Source organism: Calonectris borealis, chromosome 22 (genome assembly GCF_964195595.1).
Source record: "Calonectris borealis chromosome 22, bCalBor7.hap1.2, whole genome shotgun sequence".
Taxonomy (NCBI): Eukaryota; Metazoa; Chordata; class Aves; order Procellariiformes; family Procellariidae; genus Calonectris; species Calonectris borealis.
Window position 1 is genome coordinate 10,589,412 of NC_134333.1, and position 15,576 is coordinate 10,604,987.

General features: G+C 50.1%; 4 protein-coding genes across 7 annotated transcripts; 2 read left to right on the forward strand and 2 right to left on the reverse strand.

Annotated features, from left to right (window-relative positions):
• Window positions 1-86: 86 nt before the first annotated feature.
• Window positions 87-890, reverse strand: COA3 (cytochrome c oxidase assembly factor 3). Its single transcript, XM_075171751.1, has 2 exons — window positions 621-890; window positions 87-537 (listed from the first exon to the last, which is right to left on the reverse strand). Exons 1-2 carry the CDS (start codon window positions 820-822, stop codon window positions 425-427), a joined length of 315 nt encoding a protein of 104 aa, XP_075027852.1. The 5' UTR covers window positions 823-890; the 3' UTR covers window positions 87-424.
• Window positions 861-5,877, forward strand: CNTD1 (cyclin N-terminal domain containing 1). Of its 2 annotated transcripts, none has more exons than XM_075171748.1 (7): window positions 861-1,366; window positions 1,468-1,543; window positions 1,785-1,959; window positions 2,444-2,606; window positions 3,109-3,253; window positions 3,651-3,747; window positions 5,794-5,877. In XM_075171748.1, the coding sequence occupies exons 1-7, from the start codon at window positions 1,195-1,197 to the stop codon at window positions 5,851-5,853; spliced, it is 888 nt and encodes a 295-aa protein (XP_075027849.1). In that variant the 5' UTR covers window positions 861-1,194; the 3' UTR covers window positions 5,854-5,877. The 2 variants fall into 2 exon arrangements, with proteins under 2 accessions (XP_075027849.1, XP_075027847.1); XM_075171746.1 differs by lacking the exon at window positions 5,794-5,877 and adding an exon at window positions 4,367-5,732.
• BECN1 (beclin 1) lies at window positions 3,512-10,289 on the reverse strand. 2 transcript variants are annotated; one of them, XM_075171744.1, is made up of 12 exons: window positions 10,058-10,289; window positions 9,913-9,980; window positions 9,779-9,837; window positions 9,493-9,558; window positions 9,179-9,269; window positions 8,770-8,906; window positions 8,058-8,252; window positions 7,698-7,844; window positions 7,093-7,242; window positions 6,946-7,006; window positions 6,348-6,490; window positions 3,512-5,998 (listed from the first exon to the last, which is right to left on the reverse strand). In XM_075171744.1, the coding sequence occupies exons 1-12, from the start codon at window positions 10,182-10,184 to the stop codon at window positions 5,830-5,832; spliced, it is 1,413 nt and encodes a 470-aa protein (XP_075027845.1). In that variant the 5' UTR covers window positions 10,185-10,289; the 3' UTR covers window positions 3,512-5,829. The 2 variants fall into 2 exon arrangements, with proteins under 2 accessions (XP_075027845.1, XP_075027846.1); XM_075171745.1 differs by lacking the exon at window positions 9,493-9,558 and having other exon boundaries at window positions 10,058-10,283.
• Window positions 10,290-10,382: 93 nt separating this feature from the next.
• Window positions 10,383-15,576, forward strand: PSME3 (proteasome activator subunit 3). Of its 2 annotated transcripts, none has more exons than XM_075171749.1 (11): window positions 10,383-10,537; window positions 11,266-11,298; window positions 11,623-11,685; window positions 12,188-12,292; window positions 12,600-12,648; window positions 13,280-13,392; window positions 13,928-13,996; window positions 14,243-14,310; window positions 14,459-14,513; window positions 14,769-14,855; window positions 15,364-15,576. In XM_075171749.1, exons 1-11 carry the CDS (start codon window positions 10,496-10,498, stop codon window positions 15,442-15,444), a joined length of 765 nt encoding a protein of 254 aa, XP_075027850.1. In that variant the 5' UTR covers window positions 10,383-10,495; the 3' UTR covers window positions 15,445-15,576. The 2 variants fall into 2 exon arrangements, with proteins under 2 accessions (XP_075027850.1, XP_075027851.1); XM_075171750.1 differs by lacking the exon at window positions 10,383-10,537 and adding an exon at window positions 10,941-11,039.

Here is a 15,576-nt window from a genome sequence, read left to right on the forward strand (position 1 = left end):
ATTCCCCCATCTCAGCAGACACCTGCGTGGGTGGCAAGATCCTGAGCTGGGCTCTGGCCAGCAACTGCTTTAACAACAGGCACTGATGCAGTCTCCAGACAGGGTATTTATTGTGGAAAGTGACGGGCACCTGGGCACCTCTGCCCTTCCCAGGAGCAAGTCCCTGGCAAAGACCCTGTCCGCTCTCTGGGAGAAAGGCGGCTGCCTGCAGGGGAGGAAGCCCCGCCTGCAGGGGAGCCCCCCCCAGTGCATTTCCCTAGACCGCACTTGGCGCTGTGCAGGCCCAGACCCCCGCACGGGTGGCTGCCCCGTGCTCAGGGCCAGGCGATTCTTTCGTGCTCGAGGCCCGTCTGCCCCGCGGGGGCTGCAGGTCACTCACGGGGTTTACGTGCCCCGCGGACGGGCTGGGCCGGGCCCTCCGAGCTCAACTCGCTGCGCTCTCGGCCCGCGCCTGTGCCCGCGCCCGCGCCGCCTCTGCCTCCTGCTCCAGCTCATCCAGGAACCGCTCCTGCGACACCGAGTAGAAGGTGTAGCCGTCTGGGGGGGGGTGTTAAGGAAAACAGCGGGCGTGGCCCGGCCGCGGCGCGTCCCCCCGGCCCCTCCCCGGCCCCGGAGGATACAGATGCCAAACACCACCGCGCCGATGCCGAGCGCCAGCAGCGCGTTGCGGCCGCGGAGCCGCCGCTGCAGAGCGCGCTGGCGCTGGGCGCGCTCCACTTGCGCCATGAGCAGGCGCTGCTCGGGGCTGAGCCCCGGCTCCCGCGCAGGGTCGATGCGCCGCGCGAACGCCGCCTGCCCGCCCGGCTCCTGCCGCGCCGCCATCTTCCCCGCCGCCGCTTCCGCACAGCGCGGCGTCGTTACATCCGGCAGGGAGTCTGGCCAATCGGAAGGCTCTCTACGCGCAGGGGCAGTGGGAGCTGGGCGTCGAGTGGTTGGCTGGGGCCCGGCGCATGGCTGGCGGCGGAGGAGGCGCGCTCTGATTGGCGGGGCGGGGCCCCGTGACCAGAAGGCGCTGAGGTGGGGCCTGCAGGCGCCGGCCTGCCCCGCGGCGGGCCGCTCCCCAGCGCGGCCTCCCGGTGGTGCCGCTTGGACCCCGAGGCCCAGCGCGGCCGTGGCGGGGCCCTTCCCCAACGGTGGTGACGAAGCCATGCCATTGAAATAATTGTCCGTAAGGGCTCTGATCTGACCTGACGAATGGGGTCCCAGCTGCGAGCAGCACCCCGGTGCCGTGACCCAGGCCCCATCTTCGGTGAGATTGCTCCCGAGATTATTGAGGATACGCTGATCTGTTTGGCCACGGAAAATGAACAGTACCTGAGCAAACTACCGGATCAGGCTGGATGCTTCAAAGAGACACAGATAGTGGGTGAGACTCTCTTTCTCAACTACAGCTAACTCCTGAGACGGTTAACAGCTGTGTAATTGCTTCAGCTGACTGAAGTGAATGACTGTTGTGCTTTTTTGCAGAATTTGTATTCCTTTTGTCTGAAAAATGGCACTTGGACCAGTTGGCAAGGTACCAAGCAGTAGAGTTACTTGAAAGGTAATAAATATCCTGAATGCTCAGTGCGTTTCTCATTTCTCCTGCATGGTTACGCTGTGCATGCTCTATACCACTCATTCAAACAATGTATAATGGATTGTTGTGTGTCTAGAGCTTTGTCTCTTTACTCATTTAATTCAAATTAACAGCTATCCGTATATTCAGAGTACATGCAGAATTGCTTTTCTTCCTTTTTCTTAGCAGAAGAGAACTGTTTTCTGAGCAATTGTGGGTTTTGTAGGTTTATGATCAAGCAAGTAGAACAAATCTGTAAGTCCTCCAGAGAGAACATTAGATACCGTGAACAAGGACAAGGCAGCAGCTGGAGCTCTCTGAAAGATCAGATATACGACACGTTTCTCCTGCGACTTGTGTCGTGCATTCAGCTTGCAAGCAAACTTTCCTTACACTATAATGTAAGCCAGCTAAACCTTTTCCTATAGCATTTTTTTAGCAGTGTAGTAACTTGTGTGATATATTAATCTCTCTTAAAAAATAGATTTCTTCTCTGAAGGATAACAGTGATTATGAAATGCAAAGGATATGGAAGTGGAGACCTAAATCTCTTCTGTTTAGGGCAGATTAATTGTCATCAAGTAACAATTTGTCAGGAGATGTTGGGGAAAAAAGTACAGGCAGCGGGAACACTCGGCCTGTGGTTGTCGAAAATTGTATGGCTAGCGAGGTTCACACCTGTCTGGGGAAAGTTTGTGGAGTAGAGGAAACCTACGGGAAAGAAGGTCCGAGCTGGATTTCTCATGCCAGCTTAAAGCACAAGTTAGCTGGGTTAGCGGGCAGTGTCGCCACTGCTTAATTCAATAGGAGGAGTAAAGCAAGAAAATACTTTGTTCTTAGCAAGTGCTTTATTGCCTAATCTGTCTTTTTTTTTTTCCTCTTCAGATAGTTAACAGTGACACAGCTTTAAAATTTCTGCAATCCTTAAAATACTCATATACTAAACAGGAATTGCTTGAGTCAGAGCTTGCCGTTTTAGAAACTCTGCACTTCCAGATCAACGTGTCAACTCCTTTGGCTTACGTGGAATTGCTTCTAGAGGTTTTAGGTACAAGTATTAATAGGAGAGAATGGGAAAGAATTTTTTAAAAAGCGTACTAGAGCTATTACTGATCTGAACCAAAATGTCTTATATTACAGATTTTTGCATGCTGTGAAGGCACATAAAACTTTTCAGATTGTCCAGGGCTTTACTTTTCGGATGAGAACTTTGTCCTTAGCAGAATCTGATGAATGTTGTTGGACAGTCAGTCGTGACTCTTTCAGTGAAAGATTTAAGAGTTTAAAACCCCCAAAACCTAGTGTAAGGCCACGTTTTCTACAATGACTTTCCATTTTCTTTGCCCAGGTCTGACAACCTGAATTTCAGAATGAGTGAAATTATACTGAGATTGAGAAAGCCTATGGCATGAGAAGGCCTGTGTCATTGAGAAACAAAGGGCAGCTGTCACCAAAAATCTGCATCCCTCGCTTACAATAACTGACATTTCTTTCTCATTCAGTTTAATGACTCAAAATGTATGGCTGATTATGTATGATCTCTGTGCTAGGACATAACGGCTGCCTGCTTCCTGCAAAACCATTACATCAGATGTGTATGCAACTACTAGACTTCTCCTATCTTAAAAGAGATGCCATCTATGACACTTTGTTGAAGATGGCCATTGAAAATTCGACACCAAGCAAACTGCAGGTGTAAGTAGCTTACGTGACTATTGCTTAAAATAACTATTTGAAATGAAAACCCTAAAAAAACCCTAAGAAATAGTAGCATAATTCCCATTATGCCATTTTTTGGGCATGTTTCAAAAAATTTTAATTTCGGGGGCTTTCAGGATTGTTTATTGATCTTAATATACCAGTTCAAAGCAACGTGCTTCACCACATGTGCTTTAGGGGCAAGCTAGGAAAGTGTTTAACTTAATCGTAAAAATCCAGCTTTAGCACTGTCAATTAAAGTTAACAGTATCAGGCTTTATTTGGACTGAACAAGCTAACATGTCCATAGGCTGTATAGCGATTACAGAAGTAGGTGCTTTTGAACTGTAAAACTAGCATCATTTTACACCAGAAGACGCTTTTACTTCTGCAGAGCAAAGTTTTTGACAGTAAAGGAGGATTTCATGCTCTTGGCTGTTGGAATCATCAGCACAAGCGTGTTCATACTAAACCCTGGGCATTGGAAGCAGGTACAGTCGCTTCTAAACACATTTGCTCTATGTGGAAAAAAATGTGAAGGTTGTTTATATGTTTAAGCACAGCAAGAAGACAGGTAGACTCTACTGGGAGTAGCGTGAGGGAGGTGACATATGTCAGGTTTTTTAGCAGGAAGCGTGTGTACTTTTGTAAGAGTTATGAGGGTACACGGGCAGTTCTGCAGGAAGGCTTGTGCATGCACTAGCGTGAGCGTATCCTCACGCTCCAGCTCCTTTACAGCCAGAACAAACCCCTACAGACATTGTTTCATTGACAAGTGGAGAAGCAATCCCATGGGACAACTTTCTGCCCAAACTGCTACTGAATACTATAACAGCCTATTACAGATAGTAGCTTTTTCATTTTACTTCTTTAGTAGAAGCAATTAAATAAAAAAAAAAAACAAACCAAAACAAAAAAACCAAAGCAAGCAAGGAAACAAAAAACCCAACCAAATAAAAAAACATACTGAGAGGCTTCAGCTTTTGTTGACGTGTGCCCATGGAGCACTATTATTCTCGTTAAATTTGGAGGGTTAAGAAGTATGTCTGTAAACTAATGTCTCTTAGGCACTGTAAGTATCTTCTTTTTTTTTTTTTTTTTTTTTTTAAGGTTGTGGAGCATTTAAACTGTATCACTGGTGTTACTTCACAAAGTATCTTAGAATTTTCTTATGCAGTACTGAAACACATCGTTGGCAGTACAACTCCAAAGCAGCACTATAGGAACTGTGGAACAAAAGGTCCAGAGAACAGAATTATGCCTCTTAAATAGAACTACCTTCTACAGTCAGTCGCTAGCGTTTCAGTAGCAAACTGTTACGCTGCTGCTAATAGTCCATCTTCAGAGATACTGCACAGGGCACCCGATGCAGTTTGGTTTTATTTTTGGTTTGAACACCAGGTGTTCTGTAACATTTCGTATATTACGTGTTAATTAGAAAAGCTCGTCCTTGCAGGAAAGGCACTAGTGCTGTGAAGGGAGGCACACAGGAGCAAAGTAGCACTTAGAAATACCTCTTTCAGCACCAAAAGCTTTATTTTAAGAGCTAAATCTTCTAAGTTATAAGTTTCCTTTGAAAAAAGAGAAAACTCTAAGAAGAGTCATGTTTTGAAAAGGCATTAATGTGCATGGTATTCTGCTTGGTAATCTGTATTGCCAGATGCAGCTTGCATGCCCAGTCATTACAAACAGGGCCGTACTTTCTTTCTCCACTTGCTGCTTTTTAAAAAATTAATGTCTCAGGCAGCCTGCTGCAGCCAGGCTGCTTGTTACTGTGTTCCCTCTTTGCCAGTGCTCAGAGCCTGTTTGCTCTTACCCGAAGAAAGCCAGCTAGTTGACCAGTGTTGCGAGAAGAACAGAATCCCACCAGTTTTAAAAGCGATGCAATTGTCGCCACAGCAGGTGCCTATTCAGCACGTCCCTCTAAGTGCCAGGGGCTGCTTGTGCTGTGCCTGGCATATGCTAGACGAAAGCACTATTTGTGTAGAACAGTGTTTTATTATTTACTCGGTGTACCTCTGTGCAAGAACAGGCTGCAGGAAGTATTACAAATAGTTAATATCATCATAGCTAACAGTATTTTAAAGAGTATCAAACTTTGTTAAGTTCAGTGGCACAAAGAAGTGCTGATAAGACTTAGAAAATATTTTATTTCAAACTGTAGTTACTCTTTAATGACCAAGCAGAGCTTCCGAGAATTCTTCTACGTTATTGCCTGTGTTTGTAACATTTTGCTTTTCTAACCCATGTGTTAAGGTGTAACAGAGTAGGATCAAACTCACTGGTGTTTTGAAGTTCAACAGTAATTTATACGCATATCCATAAACCCCAAAAGTACCAGTTTAGCATCTATTTAATAGCTGATTTTTTTATTCTGTTCAGCTCAATGATATAGCTTTACATATTGCTTTTCTATATACTACTTGTAATAATGGTATTTTAAATAAAGTGTCTTGTGGATTTTTGGTATTGTAAACATTTTGTACTGGTTAATATTAAAGAGACATCTTAATTTGACTTTCTCCAACGAAACGCAGACACTCTACAGCTGCCAGGAGGAGTTCTTTACGTGGTTACTTGTTATAGAATTGGGATGAGACCCAGGCAAGACCCCACTTCAGGTTAGTTAACATGAATTTTAGTGCTTTTGTCCATTGCTCTTCAGAGTTAAATTGTGTTTTAATAGAGTAAGAGCCACCACTGCCACCTGTATCTTCAATCTTTCCTTTCTCCACGTCCATCCTGTACCACACACAAAGTTTTATTAGTGCATTACTACTGCAGGCATTTAATCTCAATATGACGTCACGTACTAAAATTTAAATCTGACATTCATATTATTCTGTGTAAGAATACTTTGTTTTTAAAGAAAATCTAGCAAGCCTCAGGTCTCCACCTGAGGAACTAGCTTTAAATTTCAATTAAACTAAGAGCAAATGTGGTAATCCTGCACATTATAAAGAACACCGGATGATTCCAAAAGACAGGACTGAAACAGCAAGCAGTGCTGTAGACTGGTCCAGAGGTCAGTTAGTGCTGCGCGGGACAGCGTACGAAGTGTTAATTTGACATGTTACATAGCAACACTCACCTGTAAGGCAAACAAAACCGAGTTTCGCCTTTTTCCACTTCCTCTTTAAATTGCTGCACACAGTCCAGGAAAGCCACCATTGCATGATCAAACTTATTGTCCCAGAAGAACCTTAGGCCTCCAGAACAGTACAAGGGGAGCTCCTGGAAAAGAGATTCGTTTCAGGCACCCCAAGCACTCCATTTTAAATACGGTCATTGCAGCTGTTTAGTCTTGTGCAAGGCTTAGATTTGTCACAGGATGCTTAGAAATGGTTTGTGGCACATAATAAGTGTGACTTGTTTTGTGGTAAGTGCCTACTGCGTGCAGGCTTGGGTTCCTAATCACCAACAATCATCCCAAATTATGCTATCTTCCTCTGGCCAGCTGCGGTGTATAGTTCAAGAGTCCTGTCGTTTTTAATGCTACTGGATGGCAGAACAAGTGGCTTGATATAGGATATGGAGTGAGATATTACTATGTTGGAGAAGTCAGGGCAGCTAGCTTTCCTGTACCATAAATTCATGAAAAGCTGAGTTCGTCTTCTGCATCCCCCAGCATGACCAGGGCTCTGTGGCATTCAAGGTCAACGTCCTCCAATTTGTGCAGGATCTCTTACCTTTGATTTGTCCGTGAGGGACTCTAAATATGAGTGGTTGCCATACGGTACAAGACGGTATCTGAAAGGAGATACGATTCGCAGGCAGATGAGTCTTAACTGTCTTTATTGGGGTCATAAGTGAAATGTGTGTTATATTGCATATACCTTTGAAACTTCAGGCCCATTTTATTAGCAAGGGCATGTAGCAACAGCACAGTCTGCCCCCAGGCAGCATTGATCTCGTTCCATTCCACAGGAACACTGGGGAGACGGCCAAGTCTGAAGTTATTTATTGTGCCAAACTGACCGCTGTGCCTGTGACAAGAGGAATTATAAATAAGCGCACTGGGGCAGGAACAGCTTCTAGCGTGCTAACCAAACAAGGGCCACATACTAACAGTTACAGAACGCACACTGCTAGCCAAGCAAAAGGAGGGTTTGGGGGCTCTGGTTAAAAAGTGTATATAAATACCAACCACTTGTTCTCTTTTTATGACAGAGTTCATTTAAAAAAAAAAAAACCCCAAACAAAACAAAAAAACCCAAACCCCCAAACCCCCTGAGCTACCTGCCCTGTAAAGCCTACTTGGAGATCTGCACAGCGTCGTAAACCTCTCTCAGCTGACACTGTTGGGAGCTGTGACCAGCTGCTTTGTTGTGGGGTAACTATGAACGGACTAGCACCCTTCCTATCAAATGCAGTATTTCTTAACTGGCCCTACGTTGCAGATTCTTAGCAAACTGACACAATATTCCAGTGTCTACATTACCAGATGTGAAAGGTTGCATTGAACACATTGGTTTTCTTTAATTTATCCAATTGCATTTGGGCATAGCGCATTTGGTTGTCCACACTTTTCAGCTCATCATCTAGCTCCAGTTGTTGCCTCTTGAATTCACAGTATTCTTTCTGATACCTTTTAAAAGCAAGACAAGAAATGCTACATGCAGGCTTTTACAGAAAAGTGATTGCTCACATGGTATACTAGTTTTTTTTGGTCTAGCCAACTTCAATTTTGCAAAGAACAAGCCACTGGCATTTGAGCATTATTTACACGTTTCTCCACATTATAATCTCATTTATCTGTTACCTAAATCCCTGCCATAAACGGCATTTGTAGTTCACTCACTGAGCTTCTTCCTGCTCCAGCCGTTCTGCCTCCGCCCTGACTCTCTCGAAGTCTTCAGCCACAATCTTGCGGTTCTTCTCAACGTCCTCTAGCTCCTGAATCAGTTGCTCTTCCTCCAGTGCAAGTTCTTTCAGTTCTGTTTGCAGTTTCTCCTTATCATCCTCATTCATTTGTTCCAGTATCTCCAGACATCTCCTAAAGGAGAGTGACAGGATTACCAGAACAGGGATCCTGGGAAGCCCCCCGCCAACAGTCCTCAGTTCCGCGACAGCCTGTGCACGCAAGCAGAGGTGCAAATGGGGACTCTGATCTCATGTGCACCTCTCGTTAATCCCAAGCTCTCCGCATTGGTCCGGCACTGTGAGTCAGGAACGCACACAGGAGAACAGGGGAGCGAGATGGTGACTGAGGATCTGTTACTGCCTGTCAGTAACCATCTCTGTGAAGCCCTCGACCGCATGGGAACGCTGCCACACAGGCACCGTGGGCAGGCGGCGTCAGTCGTTCTGACGGGCTCACAGACTTCATCGGGAGCAGCTCTGCACCACAGGACTCTCAAAAATAAAATTTTCATCTCATTCAGACAAAGAAAACCAAGCGCTGAAGTTAGGGACGTCTCTTACTGATCACGGAAAGCCAGATCAAGGCTGTATTCTCTCCCTAGGCTTCAAGCTAAAGCAGCTCGGTCTCAGGTCACCCCCAGATCACTCACTTGTAGTTCTGGCACTCGTTCTCCGTGATGTTGAGCTGTGTGTCTAGCTGGTCTAGCAGAGTGTCTGTGCATTCCTCACACAGAGGGTGATCCACATCTGTCTGCCCAGACATAATGTCAAAAAGGTCACCGGTGACCTGCGGGAAGAGCTCACCGTTAGTTCAGGTGGAGCCGCAGGCAGCTGCCGGCTGGTTTTCAACAGACGGGCTTGTGCTTCTTCGGTTGGCAAAGCACTTTTTGCAGGTCAAATCTTGGTTTAAAATAAGCCAGTTTTACTGAACTACTCACCAACAAAAATACTGGAAGGCCAGTGCTACGGGCAACTTTGCAGTTTAATCTTGCAGAGCATCTAGAAAAACTGATGCTCCCTTCAAAAGTATCCGAGTTTACCAGCTCACATAAAACTTGCCTTCAGTCTCCGGCTGAGGTTTTCCATCGTGCCGCCATCTGACGCCTCTCCAATCAGCGTGAAACTGTTGGCGCTTTCTGTTGACATCATTCTTGGAAAGAATTTTATTGGGAGTTGAGTGCCGAGGGTCTAGGGGAGCCAGCTCTAGTGCTAGACTTAAACCTGAGACTAGTTCGAGAGTCAGAAAGGAAGAATGCACAAGACGTACTCGCAGAAGGACAGGGGAGGCTGCATTTCAGGAGGGCACTATCGGGACAGCGTTCTGTGTTACCCCGTAGCTACAAGCAGCGTCCCAAACACCCGCATTTACGTACGTGCGAACGGCTGCGCCGCTGCCTGCCGAGGAGCCCAAGGGCCACCGAGATCCCTCGGGGGAAGCTCTGAGGGGGTCGCACGGAACAGGCTGTGAAGCGCGACGCTAGGGGTGCCCCTCCGGCAGAGGTGACGCCCCGGGGGGACCCTTTCCGCGGGCGGCTCCTCGGCGCCGGCCCGGGCTGCCCGGAGGAAGCTGCCGGCGGCCGCACGGGACCCGCCCGCGACCGGGCTCCAGCTGGGGCTGGGCTGGCGGCAGGCGGGGCGGGAGCGCGGCGGCGGCCGTACCTGGCTGGCGGGATGAACCTCCTGGACACGCCATCCTGCCGGTTCTCCGCGAAGGCTTCCTGCGCGGCAAGGGGAGGCCGTCACCGGGGCCCGGGGCCCGCCGCCGCTCCCCGCCGCGCCCGACCCCGCCGTACCTCCGTCAGGGCGCTCTCCTCCTCCTGCGCGTCCCCGGGCCGGGCAGGGGCGGCGGCCAGCAGCGGCGCTGCGGGAGAGGAGGCGTCACCCGGGCCCGGGGCTGGGCCCCCGCGCCGGCCCCCCGCCCCCCCGCCCCGCCGGTACCGGTCAGCTCCTGGATGGTGAGGCGGTCGAGGATCTTGAAGGAGGTGTCGAGCTTCAGCGGCTGGCTGCAGCGCTGGCAGACGAAGCTGACCTGCGCCGTGCAGGCGGGCGGCCGGCCGCCCTCCATGCCGCCGCTCAGCCCCGCGCCCGCCCCGCCATCGCCGCGCGACGGATGTGACGCACGCGGCGGGGCACGGTCCTGGCAGGGGTGTAGGGGCCGCGGCGGCCATTTTCTCTCGCCTCGCCCCGGACGGCCTTGTGAGCGGCCAGGACCCGGCGGCGCCTGCGCGCAGGAGGAGGGTCACGCGGGCGGCGGGCGCGCGCGGCATTGGCGGGCGCGCCGCGTGAGGTCAGTTCCGGTGGCGGCGACGCCGGTGGTGGGGCAGGCGGCAGCGCGGCCCCGCGCCAGAGCGAGACCCGGACCCGCCCGCCGCCGCCATGGCCTCGCTGCTCAAGGTGGACCCGGAGGTGAAGCTCAAGGTGCGCCCTCCGCGCGGCCCGCCCCGCCGCCGCTCCCGCGGCCCCGCCGGGCTGGGCTGGCCTGGGCTGGCGCCTGCCCGGGCCTCGGGGCGGGGCGGGCTCGGGGCCGCCCCGGGACGCCGCCCGGCCGTCCCGCCCCGGCCGTTGGTCGTGCGGCCGCCGAGCGCGGCCGGCTCGCCCGCCCGCCCGCGCGGCCCGCGCAGCCCGACCGCCCGGCTCTACCCCCGGCGCCTCCGCCCCCGCGCGCCCGGCCGCCGCTGCACCGCGGCTCTGCAGGGGCGCCGGGAGCGCGGGGACGGGGACCGGGCTGCTCTGCGGCCGCCGCCGAGCGGTTCCCTGGCCAAGGGTGGCCGCCGGCCCAGGCACGGGCTGCGCCTCTCCGGCACGGTGGATCTCCCTCTGCACCCTGTGCCGCAGCCAGCCCAGGCGGGAGCTGCTCGGTTTTCGGTTCCCCTCCATTGCCCTGCGCCTTCCCTTGTCCTTTTGCGTCCAGCCTGAGCAGGTGAGACGGACAGGGAGCTGCTTCAGGTGTCCTCTGGCAGCGGCCGCTCAGTGTTTATAGGCTCTTCCAGCTCTCGGATGTGTCTTGCGAGGACGAGAGCTGTATTGGGGGAGATCCAGGGTTCAGGCTGTGGCTGAACTCCACAGCTGCAGGGCGCAGTGCATGGCCTGTGCTGAGCCTTGTTTTTTGAGAGTGGCTCTGAACTGTTGCTTTTTTCCTTCTGCAGGTTGACTCCTTCAGGGAGCGGATCACGAGTGAGGTGAGTATCCCTCTGCCACTGCCCAGAACGTGATAGGACAGGAAAGAGGCTGTTCGACTGTATCTTTCTGACAGACTTGATTGCAGTTTGAGCCTCTCCTGGAAGCTTAGCAGCGCTCAGAGCTTCAGTCACCAACTGGAGCGAGGTTATGTAGCCTCCTGGCTCTCCTGGCATCTTCTCACCTTGGCTTAACGTGACGGTTGGCAGCAGGCAGAACTTGTGTTCTCTCCTGTTTCCTGCCTTTGGACTGTTGATTTCCTTGGTGTTCTTGCCTGTTAGCGGCAACCTCGTGGCATTGTTTCACGTCTGTTCTTTCTCTCTCAGGCTGAAGACCTGGTGGCAAACTTTTTCCCAAAGAAGCTGTTAGAACTCGATGGGTTCCTTAAGGTAAGGTATACGTTGTCCTCTGTATCCTTTTTCATTTTCAAGCTACATGTTGGAAATGATGTGGCAGGTCTTGTCCTGTGTATTTTCTTGTGTATTTCACCTTGTTACAAAGACACGAAGCAGTGGCTTGGTTGCTTGCATGCATTTGAGTGCTGTTAGCTCTAGAGGGGGTGCTTCCTTTTTCAGTTTTCTTTGTGTGATCACCACATTTATCTTTCTTGCATATTCGGCAACTCTGGGCTGTCCTTCGCGACGCTGTGGTCTCACAGGGACTCCAGCGTTGCAGACAGTTGATAGCTTTGATCACAGTCTGGAGTTGGCACACTGTTGTTGGGTGGAGGGAGGTCTTGTCACAGGCCTATTGTTAAGACTTTTTTTTTTCATTCATCCTTACTTTATGGCTGGATAAGAGGGAGGTCTGAATCTTTTGTCTTCTCATTGTGTTTGGTGTGACAGAATTTGTTAGTTCACAATTAAATAACAAATCTGCTTTATTTTCCAGGAGCCTATCCTGAATATTCACGATCTCACTCAGATCCATTCGGACATGAACCTCCCAGTGCCTGACCCAATTCTTCTCACGAACAGCCATGATGGACTGGACGGGGTAAGGTTACTCTCTTGGCTGTGATTCCTACTTCTGTTAATTAAAACTGCATGGCTTGCTCTATGCTGGAGTAGGATATTCTTATTTAATAACAGGCTATGGCTCTCCCAAAGGCTTTAGGAATTGGTCTCTTGAGCCTGTGAAGTCTGCTGGAGGTAACGCTGTGCTCTGCAGTCCTCCTTTGTTTTTAAAGAAGGATGCTTAGAAACCAGGAGCGTAGCAGAGGCTCTAAAATTTTCCTTATTTCCTTTGCAACACTGTTATAGCTTATGACTAGTTTGTGAGTAAAACATTTTGTATATTTTAGCCAAATATGAAAAAGAGGAAGCTGGAAGACCGCGAAGAGACCTTTCAGGGTAAGAGTCCCCAAGTCTCTTGTGTTGCCGCCTGCCCCCTGAACCAGCGCACCTACCTTAGGGGTATGAAATCACATGAACTCCACTTGCCCGGTCCTGACAGCGGCTGCTGCTCATGCAGGCCTATCCCCGCAACCTCTCAGAGCCTGACCTACGGATGTTCTGTTGTGGAGGGGTCAGGTTCCAGCTCTTGGAAGCATAATTAGGACTTCTCTGATAGACATAAGTAGTACTTGCTTGAGCTTGGCCTGCTGACAGAGGCAGCTGATCTCCCTGCGGCTCTGTGCTGAAAGCTTTCCTTGTCTGGAGGAAGATACCAGGCTTTGGATTAAGCTGAGGCAAAAACAGCTCGTATACGTGCATCAGGAAAATCCTTTGTGCCCAGCCTCAGCAGCCTGGAGCTCTTCAGCTCTCCTCTCCGCTCCATGTTTTCTCTTTTCCTTCCTTTGTGGTAATTGCTGTTACTCCATGTCAAATTTCCCCTTCCCCACAGGTTAGCTATAGCCTGGCTCAGTGTCCACTACTAGCCTTTGTGGGAGATAAGACGCTCAAGAGGACCTTCGGTCCGATCCCCTGGCGCAGCTGTTCCTACGTCTTGCTGATGCAAGGTGTTTTTTTCCTCTGCCACTAGGTACCAAAGTGTTTGTGATGCCCAATGGGATGCTGAAGAGCAATCAGCAGCTGGTGGACATCATTGAGAAAGTGAAACCAGAAATCAGGCTGCTTATTGAGAAGTGTAATACGGTGGGTATGAGCGCTGGAGCAAGAGGAGGCAGTAGAATGCTTTTTCTCCCGGAGAGGCAAAGCTGCTCTGAGTGGAAGGAGCAGGCCCCTCTGTATTCTGTAGATGAGGAAAGGCAGGATTCGTATGACAGTGTCTAAAAGTGGCTGGGAGGTAGGTGTAGGGAAGTAATGTTTTTCTGAGTCCTCGGGGAGCTCTGTAGTTCACCTCCTCGAGGAGGATGATGTCTGTTATGCAGGCTCCTTCCTTGAGGCTTTTCTTCACTGTCCTTTTGCACAGTCACAGACACCTGCTGAGACCTTCTGTGGCACAGTCAGGAGAGCTTCCCATGGGAAGCTGTGCTTGTGCTGCCTTGTGTGGCATCCCGCCCATGTGGGAAATGATCTCCTTAGAAGTGTTGCATGAGCGTGAAGGACCTGCAGTTTTTCATGAACTGCATGGCAAAGGCAGGGTCCTGGGGGACTTTTAGTAAAACTTTTGAGAGAGGTCTCTGTGGAGCTGTTGGCGTTGGTCAGTGTTGTGATCTTTCCACTGCAGGTGAAAATGTGGGTGCAGCTTCTCATCCCCAGGATAGAAGACGGAAACAACTTTGGTGTTTCTATTCAGGTAAGGCACCATTGGCTCTATGTTCTGCTGTAGGATAGAGCTGTGCTCCAGGGATATGGATCTCTTGGGTTCCTCTGAGTCTTTCATTTGATGGTATCCAGCAGCTGCAGTCATGGGGTTGGTTTAGGTTTTAAAACCCAAACCTGAGCTTGACATGGCACTGCTGAGACATGTTGCTTTCAGAGCCCTGAAGACCAGCTGCAGTCTCATGCAGACCAGCTAATGGCTTCCTTGTCTTCCCTGCAGGAGGAAACAGTTGCTGAGCTTCGAACTGTGGAGAGTGAGGCAGCATCCTACCTGGACCAGATTTCTAGGTAGGCATGCAAGAACAGGCCTCTTTTTTGGGGGATCCTCTTGGGAAAAGTAGAGTGCTTGGGGAAGGTCCCCCAGCTTTTCTAGGGCAGCTTGAAAAAAATCTTGGTGCTATTTATCTGACCTTTAGCGTCTCCCTTTTCCTACCAGATATTATATCACAAGAGCGAAGTTGGTTTCCAAAATAGCTAAGTACCCTCATGTGGTAAGTAAATGGGGAAGTGGAGATTTACATGTTACATGCTGCTGCTTTTTGGGACTCTTTGGGCCACTTCATGACTGTCCTTTTTGAGCTGAGGGTCCTGGGGGAAAAGGGGGGATTGTACAAGGATGCAGGACATCTGCGTTAGAGGAGAGCAAACTGAAGGGGGGATTCCTTTGTAAAAGGTAGGACCTTCACTTGGTGTGTGGGAGGCACAGCTGAGCTCAGGCCACTCAGCCATGCGTCTGCTCTCTGTAGGAGGACTACCGCCGCACAGTGACAGAGATCGATGAGAAGGAGTACATTAGTCTGCGCCTGATCATTTCAGAGCTGAGGAATCAATATGTAAGTGAAAAAATGGAACTCGGACTGGCTCCCTGCACAGCAGTGGAGAGAGACCTTTTGAGCCTGCTGCTGCTCTCCCCTTTCCCTATGAGTACACCTAGTCCTGGCAAGAAGCCTGTCTCCTCCCCGCTCTGCTTTGGCTCTAACAAGAGGAGCCGACTGTTGCTTCTCCACCATCTCCTAGAGATGCAGGTGTTTCCAACTGAGCGTTCACAGGAGTCTAGCACAAAATATTCCTTCCACCCCTGTGGGAGCCTGTGATCCTAACTCTTCATGCAGTACAAGCCATTCCTGGGGTCTGTAAAGAAATCTTCTCTTCTTGGCGTTACATGCAGTGGCTTCTGTAAAGTCCAGCTGAAAGAAGCCCTGATCTTAACTAGATTGCATGCAGGGGTTGAGGGTGGTGCCAAGGTGAGCTGTACTGCTGTTTTAGCCAGTCCTCATTGTGAAAGCTGAACACTGGATGACTTCATTCTTCTTGTCTGAGTCCTGTTCTCCCTTTTTGCAGGTCACTTTGCATGACATGATCCTTAAAAACATTGAGAAGATCAAGAGGCCTCGGAGCAGCAATGCTGAGACCCTCTATTAAATGTCAACGTTTGAACTTGAGAACTGTTCAGTCAACTAAAGACCGTCATTGCCTTGGTTTGTTACGTGACTATCGAGATGGGAAACTGGCTGGAAATAGTATCGCATTCTTAGTTAAACTCTAAAGAAATTC

Bases quoted from the DNA above. Each gene is read 5' to 3' on its own strand.
- COA3 (XM_075171751.1), bottom strand. From the start codon at position 822: ATGGCGGCGCGGCAGGAGCCGGGCGGGCAGGCGGCGTTCGCGCGGCGC. The intron at 538-620 runs GTATCCTCCGGG...ACCCCCCCCCAG, and splicing joins CGCGGTGGTGTTTGGCATCT to ACGGCTACACCTTCTACTCG.
- CNTD1 (XM_075171746.1), top strand. From the start codon at position 1,195: ATGGGGTCCCAGCTGCGAGCAGCACCCCGGTGCCGTGACCCAGGCCCC. The intron at 2,607-3,108 runs GTACAAGTATTA...TCTCTGTGCTAG, and splicing joins ATTGCTTCTAGAGGTTTTAG to GACATAACGGCTGCCTGCTT. The intron at 3,748-4,366 runs GTACAGTCGCTT...TTTTTTTTTAAG, and splicing joins ACCCTGGGCATTGGAAGCAG to GTTGTGGAGCATTTAAACTG.
- BECN1 (XM_075171744.1), bottom strand. From the start codon at position 10,184: ATGGAGGGCGGCCGGCCGCCCGCCTGCACGGCGCAGGTCAGCTTCGTC. The intron at 9,838-9,912 runs GTACGGCGGGGT...CTTGCCGCGCAG, and splicing joins AGGAGAGCGCCCTGACGGAG to GAAGCCTTCGCGGAGAACCG. The intron at 9,270-9,492 runs GTACGTAAATGC...ATTCTTTCCAAG, and splicing joins AGCGGCGCAGCCGTTCGCAC to AATGATGTCAACAGAAAGCG.
- PSME3 (XM_075171749.1), top strand. From the start codon at position 10,496: ATGGCCTCGCTGCTCAAGGTGGACCCGGAGGTGAAGCTCAAG. The intron at 11,686-12,187 runs GTAAGGTATACG...TTTATTTTCCAG, and splicing joins AACTCGATGGGTTCCTTAAG to GAGCCTATCCTGAATATTCA. The intron at 13,393-13,927 runs GTGGGTATGAGC...TTTCCACTGCAG, and splicing joins TTATTGAGAAGTGTAATACG to GTGAAAATGTGGGTGCAGCT.